We start from the raw sequence: 9,779 nt of genomic DNA on the forward strand, positions 1-9,779 counted from the left end.
GTGTTAAAGGTATATATATCGAAATTATAGGCTATCTAAATTTGCGGTATTGAAAAAAATATTTAGCACATTCAAATGTACTAAGACAAGGGCATCGAAACGAAATAGGACACCTCAAGCATGTATATTATTAAAGGAATCCTATGTGAGATAAGAGTATATCATTAGCTGTTGTACAGTTGTGCATCCATTTACATTGACTGTCATTCAGTATCCATCACAGATTATAAGTCTCTTAGGACCGGGAGTCAACTTTGTATTCTAAAATCATCCCAGCCAGTAATCTAGATGAATCCTGGGACACTACACCTTTCCCTGGTAACCATCTAGCAATGCGCTGGGGATTCAGACTCTGGTATTCACCAGTCGTGCTATACTGATTCCCACGAGAAAACGATTCCGGAACCGGTTCCGCAGGCTGATTAATACCAGAGTCTCGGAACCGCCAGTGGTCCTGGTAATCATCAAGCAGCGCACTGGTGGTTTCGAGACTCTGGTATTCGGTATTGACCAGCCGCGCTCTACCGATTCAACGCGGAACCGGTTCCGACGGTTCTGCCCGCCCAAGGAACCGGTTTCTTGAATACTTGAGTTTACGGTTCCTGCCCACCACTACACTGTAGCCTATTTAGTAGTAGTAGTAGTAGTAGTAGTAGTAGTAGTAGTATAAGTAGTAGCAGTAGAAGCAGTAGTGGTAGCAGTATTAGTAATAATAATAATAATAATAATAATAATAATAATAATATTATTATTATTATTATTATTATTATTATCATCATTATCATTATTATTATTATTATTATTATTATTATTATTATTATTTTTATTGTTGTTGTGATTGTTGTTGTTATTACTATTACTATAATAATAATAGTAATAATAATAATTATTATTGTTGTTGTTGTTGTTGTTGTTGTTGTTGTTGTTCTTCTTCTTCTTCTTCTTCTTCTTCTTCTTCTTCTTCTTCTTCTTATTATTATTATTATTATTATTATTATTATTATTATTATTATTATTATTATTATGAATGGATAAATTAGTAAATTAATAAAAAAGTAAAACAGCAAGCGGAATGAAACATTATTAATTTATTCATTTACCTGTACTTCTTAATTTGTTATCACCCTTGTGAAGTTTTGAGAGTGAGCAGTGAGGGCGTTGGGTGAGGGTAGAACGCTGAATAACGGCAGTCTATCGTCTGTCGCAGGTTCATTTAAATCACCACGCTACGGTCAATGGATCTGTTTTTGCCTCATTCTCACCTCTGCAAATGAGAAGAGAAGAGCTGAAGATAATTATATAGATCTCTTGAAAGTGGTAGTGAAATTGAAATTCGATGTGCTTTGTAGCTCTCGGATGGAAACGTTCATATAAACTCAACATCATCCATAACTACTATTCATAAATAAGTGTGGTGTGCTTTATTCAATGATTACCAGTGGAGCGCGACACGACTATGCTAAATAAATAGATTTCCCGATAGATACATCGAATGAGGGAAAACGGTCTTCAGTAATAGAATCTGTGAGCCATTAGAAAATACACTTTTTTGCTATAAATATTATTTTCAAATCTTAAATAATAGAGCTTGGTATGCTATCAAAAGTACTAAGTAAGGAAAAAGGCGGATAAGGCGATGCTATTTTGTTTATTTTGAAATGAGCGATCCAAAACATTGAGGTGTTTATTGCAGTGTCAAGCGAGTTGAAGCGACAAGCGGCCAGCGGGGGCTGTTGAGGGGAGAGAGGGAGCCCGGGTGATGGGTGACCCAATGGAGAAAATGCTCAACCAGGCGGCACTTGAAGCTTTGTACTCAGCTACTTATGTGGACAATTTCCTCGGTAAGTCCCTTGATCACTTTTCCGTCAGTAAGGTATGACGTTGTTAAGGTGGAGTGCACCAGTGTGAAGCGAACAACCAGAGGGGCCTTATTGTCTAATATTGAAAGCTGCTACACTCGTTCGTACTTGTACTTTGCCACACAACAGCATACAGTATTTAATTGAAATTTGGGTACGTCAGGAATAGTTATATGGTGTTATATTGCGTGATGGACCTGGTGTCGACCTTATCAGCTGACTTTAGTATAGTATTAGGGAAATCAAAATTCAGATTCTTGATCAATCCCTATGGATTTCGTGTGACAATTCTCAGATTCTAGGTAGATCTCTAATTTATACATTTGTATATTGGAAATAATAATTATTATTTCTTTTAAGTTTCAAAGTTCACTTAAGCTGGATTAAAGTTACCCAGCTGGGTGGATGTTATGCGAGGTTACATTGGTAAAACTCTCATAGTAATCTGGAATTGATAACCTTTAAAAACCCATAAGGCTAATTAAGTTGCACACCTTTGAAAGCATCAAGCCAACAGTACTGCCCTTTAGTGCTTTGTATGGAGGAGGGTTGGAAATTTGTATACTGTTTACTTTGAAAATTGGCAAAGTGTATAAACACAATATTTTGTTATTATCATTATTACAATTTATAGGAAAGATTTTCCACCTATCTTTTCCATTTCTTTAGACACAGTAGAAAACCTTCCTGATGAGGTCCAGAGGGAAATCTCCAGCATGAGAGAGCTAGATGTTCGATACCAAGGTGAGTGAATGTTCTTCATCCATTACTTTACAAAGACAGGCAGTGAAATTTCATGTGATGGTTTATTAATAACAGCAATAGTTATGTAACTGAAAAGTTATTTCATTTGCTGTTGGATGGTGTTCAGCTAAATATGAATAGAAGTTATATAATTAAAATTATTTCAAAAGCTGTTAACTGACCACTTTTTCCATTAGTATTGGAAAAGAACATTTTATTTGTTGTTGCATTTATCCAAATGGTTATGAGAAGCAAGAGTGGACACAGCTAAGAGAAATTGGAAATCCATCTTTGTGATGTACTTGCCTCTACCATGATTGCTTTCCCTTTTTCCTCTTTTCAGCACTCCTGCAAGACATGGAGGGTCTGCGAGGTCAGCTGGAGGGTGAGCTGGACTCCATTTCCCTCAAGAGGGTGATGGTTCAGATCCAAGACAAGTTGATTTCCACCCAGGAAATTGGTGATGACAAACTTCAAATTGTACAACACATCCTGGATATCATTGAAAACAGACAGAGGCAGCTGGAACTGGACAGTAAAAACTTAGGTGAATTATAGTAAGCAAGTGTTTGTGACTGAAAGAGAGGGTGGAGGCGATTGAATAGTCTTGTCATATTGTTATAAGGTTTGGGGCTTTGTGTAATGAATTGCTTTCAGTTATTGTCTTAGTGTGGAAAAGACAGCTAGAATAATGCAGTGATAAGTTATTGATGATGATTATTTGTAAGAGGATGAAATCTTCATAGGTATTAATACAGGATGCCAAAGATAGTGCATTGGAAGTCATGGACTCCTTGCCCCATCCCCAAAAAGAGATAGTAATAATAATAATAATGATAATAACAGTAATATTAATAATAATATTAGTAATGATAATGGTAATAATAAAAGAAAGAAAAATAGAATTAGTTCAACATCAGCTTTAGTTTTTCCAAGGCACACAGACGAACGCTGAAACCCCTGCTTTTCTACAGACTTTGGGCAAGAGCAGGAAAAGTCAGAGTCCTGTAAGGAGGTGCAGCCTGAGAGGGTGAGCAAGAGGGCACGGCGTACCAGGAATGAGCACACTACCAGCCACAATGAGAATTCCAGTGAAGCCCCGGCTGCCACACACACTGAGAAGACGTCTAATGCCAAGGTGGGTCAAGTTAGGCTTGGAATGGTAGACTTAGTAATTGGGAAACTGCACCATTATTTGTATCTACTGCTAGACAAAGTTAATAGCATCATTATCTGTAACTATTGTTTGAGGAAACTTAATACGCCATTCTTTACAATTTTTTTTTTATATTTATTGACAATGCAGTGTAATTTAATCTTTATCTATTTATTTATTTTATTTTGTTTCATCTATTTGTTTTTTTGGTGTTCTCTAGGGATCAGCACAGAAGAAGACAACCAAGAAGAAGAAGCGAAAAGCTCGGGTAGAGAGGGAGCGAGAAGATTCCCCAACGGAAATTCCCATTGATCCTGATGAGCCAACGTACTGCCTTTGTGAACAGGTGGGCATTACCTACAGTTTGCATATTTTACTATGTAATGTCTAAGTATGAGGATAAACAGTATGGTGGAACCTCAGTTACCGAATGCTTCCCTATTTAGCAAATTGTTTTTCAAATTAAATTTTGAACACGTAATTGCTTTGGTTGCCATACCATAATTTGGTTCTCGAACAAGGTTACTTGGCTTTAAATACTAAAAGATAAAGTAGAAAGCTGCTGTCGGTTGATGATTTTTAGTTTCTATAAATAGTTACTTTTTTCTTATATGTGTACTTGGAGGAGAGATACAGTAGGTGAAACATTAATTAAGTTTTTTAATAGATAAAGTGCAATCCCATTGATGAGCTTTTATGTAAATTAATAGTTTTATCTGCTCAAGAATAATCCTGAGTCACCTGTGGCTTTCTCTGTGACTTACAATCACTACTGCACAACTGCATTTTCTCAGTATCTTTTCTCAGCAGCAAGATGTCTAAATTTTATGATCATCTTCAGTTTGGTGGTAAATGGATTGCTGTTCTGTTTGTCACTCTGTAAGACTTCCATCACATGATCAGTGACTGAATACCTGCACGATCTAAACAATATCTTCTGATCAGTTTTGTGTCAATAATTTCATTCGATATGTTTCTGGTGATAGATACAGTTGGTTCCAGAACTACTGGAACCTAGCCTCATTTCAGCAGGCACATGTGCAGTCTCTCTTTTTATTGTGCTAAAATTCATATAAGCAAGCACTGTTAACTGTTTTAATGGAATATAAAGGAAAGCCAAACAGCACCAGACCTGTTGGTCCTTTTGAGGCTGTTTGGTGTATTCGGGGTTGCACTGATTACATCTTAGGGGCACCTTACATCCACTTAATGGGGATGTCACAACATGAAAATTGCTCTCAGACCAGAAAATCTGCTTGTCTGCCACTGGCCAGTTCTTGTGGTCTTTAGTGTAAGCAAACCGCTTCACATGGTGCCAGTCAGTACGGGTGCCACCACACAATTTGGTATGCCAAAGTGATACTTGAGATGATATTGGATATTGCAAATGGCAGTGTCTCTAACCTGTAAATTATGAGCCACAGCTCAGGCTGGAGAGAGTGTGAATGCAGGCCACAGCTCAGGCTGTATGTATGGTAGAATATATTGATCCATTTCAGTTTCTTAAGATACTGGATTTCAAGCAGCATTTAGGACTGAATTAAAGTTTAACTGTATTTGAAATATTGTAGATGAATGCATATTTTATGCCTTTTAACTCTAAAACATAATTTGGGAAGGTATAAATTTCAATGCTATTCAATGCTACTACGATAGTCAATAATGTGACATCATTACTATTGGAATAGTTAAAATTCTATTGATAAATTAGTTATTGTTGCAGTTAGAACAAGCTTATTCAGAAAAGAGGATAATGATCCCATCTTTGGTGTTGATTTGTTCATAAGATCAGTAGTAACAGCATCATCCAATAGCTAATACTTTTTACTTATCTAATTCTTAGAGTTTATTTTTTAATTCTATACTTTTGTAGTTAATGTAGGATTAGCATTAGAATAATTGCGAGTACTTGAAAAGAAGAACTACGACTGACACTGATTTGTTTGCCCTTCTCTATCTTGCATCCAAAGGTATCTTATGGAGAGATGATTGGATGTGACAATGACCTGTGTCCCATTGAATGGTTCCACTTCTCATGTGTGGGACTAACCAATAAGCCGAAGGGGAAGTGGTTCTGCCCCAAGTGTCGTGGAGATAAACCAACTGTAATGAAACCCAGAGCCCAATTCTTGAAGGAGTTGGAGAAATACAATAAGGAAAAGGAAGAAAAGTCATAAAACTTAAACCTCTTCTGTTGTTGTCCTGTTCCCTTGTACAAAGTTATGTTACATTGGATGTGTTCTGTAGGCCTTTTACATCCACCACTAGGTCACACAAATGGACTTCAACACTGTAATGTATCTTGTTCTAAGAAATGTATAAAGTAGTTTTATTGAATTGTGATAAAAAAATTGGAAGTAAAATTTTTGTTCATGGCAGAGCTTTAAAAGTATTGACAGCTTTTGAGAAGAGCCTCTTATTTAAGGAAGTCCATTAAGTGATGCAATGTGATGTAAAATGATTACATGTACACTCAGTTTTCTTATAAAGGTAATTTATTATGGAATATAATATTGTGGTCTGTAAATATTTTTGTATTTATAGAAAAAAATACTGACAGATAAGACAGATTTTTTATAAAGTATATATATATATATATATATATATATATATATATATATATATATATATATATATATATATATATATATATATATATATAGCTTCCATCTCTGTATGATTAGTCTTTCACCATTAACTAGAAACTCATATTAGTTAATACTGAAGCCACTTTCCCGATGGAATAAGAAAATGCATTTATCTCATAGCCAAGGCATCTCAATGAAGGATTTGCTATGATTTAACAATCAGAATCAAGAGATAATTGCAATTATAGTTTTCAGTATTGAGCAACAAAAACATAGCATCCAGAGACATCATGTGGTTTTTCCAGCCATTCAAGCCATTGGTTTCTTGTTTAAAGTGTACAGCTTAGCATGATGAAAAGTTTTTATGACAATACCTTGAAACCGTCCCTCATGCTTCCTGGATCCCCAATGCTGAAGGTCAGCACTAGTGAATGATTTTTTTTTTTTCTAGACAATTTTAGAGAGAGAGAGAGAGAGAGAGAGATAGCAATAGGATATAGAAATTGGTAGCATTAGGTTGCATTTTACTTTGAATTGAAAAAATATTAATTTTGCCTATCATTTGACATTTTCATCACAGGAATTAAAATCTTTGTAACTCTATCAATCATTACAAACTTTTTAATTACTTTATTATCTGCTTCTCTCCTTCCACTATCTAACATTTTAACATTATTTCTATTTTATGCAATTTTTATCTTATTTTAGTGTCAGCTATTCATTGTGGCACCGCACAAGAAATATTTTTAAATTACATAATTTCACATTTCTTTACACATTCCACAGCATTGTTGCTTTTCTTTCTACTGTCCATTGTTATTTACATTATTCTTTTTCATTTTGCAAAACTCAGTAGATGTCAAGTGGAGTATATTGTTCTTCAGAGCTTGTTAATTCCAAGCTTTCCCAATTTTCTTGGCTTACTTGTACAAGACTTTCAATTAATTTAATCTCTTATGTCCACCATCCTATGGTATTGGTATTTGAGTTTTTAGTATTTTTTCACTTACTCATCCCTATAACTATTTAGATTTGGAACACTACCTCATTTTATTTTCCCTCTATCTCATGATGTAAGACAGTAAAACTAAAGTTTTGGAAGATTTATGGTACCAGTTCTTATTATTTATTTGGTTATTTTAAGCTTTAGTTTGCATATGTGGAATAGTTGCAGGCTTATGTTATGTTTATGGTCGTCATTATTGTCTCATCGATTTCCCACTCAAGATGAAGAATGGATTAGTGATATGCATAAAGTTGTAGAGAATTACAGGACTGAACATGTGATTTTATAGTTACTGTTTTTCTGAGTAGGAGGGTAAAGTCATGTGTGGAAGTGTCAGGCTTACTCACCAGAATGTATTTGGTGATCATGGCTATGCACTCATCATCAGGAAATCTCCACATTAGTATATTGAATTTCTAGTTAATTTACTAGTAGTTCAGTGAAGATGCTTTGCTGTGTGGCTTGTTAGTTTTCTTTTCTTTTTTTTTTTTTTCTCGTGTCATGGCAGCTTCTTCCGAGTGAAAAGAATGTCATAACCACTGTAACAAGTTCTTGAAATTACATAATTACATGGGCTTTTACTATCTTCCTGTGGTGGAACACAATTAGTTATTGCTATTAATGTCTCAGTTGAAATATATATATATATATATATATATATATATATATATATATATATATATATATATATATATATATATATATATATATATATATACACAGTGGAACATTGACTTACAGGTGCCACTGTTTAAAAGAAATTTGATATTTTAGTTCAAATTGTGTGCTAGAACTAAAGTTGCAAGCTAGCTGCTAGTTGAAGCTAACACCATATCCACTCAGCATCCAATGTTCAATGCATTCAGTTCAGTGTTTTTCTTTTCACCTTGGAAACACTTTCATACTATACTAGGATTTTTTTTTTTTTTTTTTTCTATGCAATTGTTTAACTAAATTTCCTTAGTCTAAGCTTACCTCCTCTTCATCTCTCCATCTTCTCAAGGATCTTCCATTTTCTCAATTTGCATGATCTCAAAGGTAAATACAGTTTTTAAAACCAGTTTACTTTTTTATAATATCTCTAGTTATATATTGTTATGTTTTTCTTTGATTTTTGTTACTTATAAATAATTTTCTCATCTTAAACATAATAAATAAGATTTTAGATTGGGAATGTTGGCTGTGGAAAGGATTAATGGGATTTCAATTATTTTCATTGGGGAGATTAATTTTACAAGCTCCGTCATGGAACAAATTAAACTCGCTAGTTGAGGTACGACTATATATATATATATATATATATATATATATATATATATATATATATATATATATATATATATATATATATGTGTGTGTGTGTGTGTGTGTGTGTGTGTGTTGCACAGAAGCATAATATCCTGGTTGTAAATATGGCAGCACCACACAGAAATGGAAAGAAGGTAAGTGCATATATGCATGGATCTTAATAGTGACAGTAAAGTAGTAATTTTTGTTGTCTAAATAATGTTGGTGAACTTAGTTACAAGAAATATGATGGAATTATGATTGGTGTTTTTCTTTGGGAGAGGAAATTGCAGAATTCTATATGTAGTTAGGAAAAAAAAATTGTTAATTGGATGCATGTGGGAACAGATCATACTTCAAACCAGTCTTAATTTACTTTTTAAGAACATGAATAGGATCCCAAGATGGATTTTTTTTATTGGCTGGTAAGGTAGCTGCTTATAGTTGTGGGAAAATACTTGGTAAAGTTTTCTTTCATCAATTAAATTAAAACCACATTAAATTTGGCAGACAGCCCTCCAGCTGACCCTAAAGGAAATGTCTATGATGGATAAGTTTAAGTTCCATATATCTGTACAAATTTTTCCAGCTGTTATACAAATTAAATATTACTTTAATAAGGTTATATGCTATTATACATAATTGTATATTTCCAGTGAATAGTTATAAAGTTTTGTACTTGATCAGACTTGTAAATTTACCCTTAGAAAAGGCAATACTTTAATGAAAGGAAATTGTCTTCTCACGGAGGCGGTGGCATAGTGAATAAGGTGGTGAGCGCAGGATCGGGTAGACGTCCACACGTAGGATTGAATCCCACCACATACTGCTTTGAAGCTATGCCATTTGTCGAGTGATTTAAAGTTACCTACATGTCACCATGATTCTAGGTGGTTACACCAAAAATGCGCTTGTGTGGGGATATGGGTACCACTACAGTAAGCCCCCCACACTTGGTGAATTAATTAGTCTGGCGAAACTACTGCCAGATGTGAATTTCGCCAAACACGAGTTCTTTATACCATATAAATTGCCTAAAAAATGCCTGAATGAGTCTTTGGTCATTGCCAAAGTCCCTCTTTTTTACCTCTAAAATACCATCTTTTGAGCTATTAGAACACATGTACAAAATAGACCAA

General features: G+C 34.4%; 1 protein-coding gene across 1 annotated transcript; it reads left to right on the top strand.

The window, feature by feature from the left end:
- The first annotated feature begins 1,695 nt into the window (after positions 1-1,695).
- LOC123514594 (inhibitor of growth protein 1-like) lies at positions 1,696-9,323 on the top strand. Its single transcript, XM_045272559.1, has 6 exons — positions 1,696-1,841; positions 2,529-2,603; positions 2,947-3,150; positions 3,578-3,741; positions 3,980-4,105; positions 5,730-9,323. Exons 1-6 carry the CDS (start codon positions 1,760-1,762, stop codon positions 5,934-5,936), a joined length of 858 nt encoding a protein of 285 aa, XP_045128494.1. The 5' UTR covers positions 1,696-1,759; the 3' UTR covers positions 5,937-9,323.
- Positions 9,324-9,779: the final 456 nt, after the last annotated feature.

This window comes from Portunus trituberculatus, chromosome 38 (assembly GCF_017591435.1).
Source record: "Portunus trituberculatus isolate SZX2019 chromosome 38, ASM1759143v1, whole genome shotgun sequence".
Classification (NCBI taxonomy): Eukaryota; Metazoa; Arthropoda; class Malacostraca; order Decapoda; family Portunidae; genus Portunus; species Portunus trituberculatus.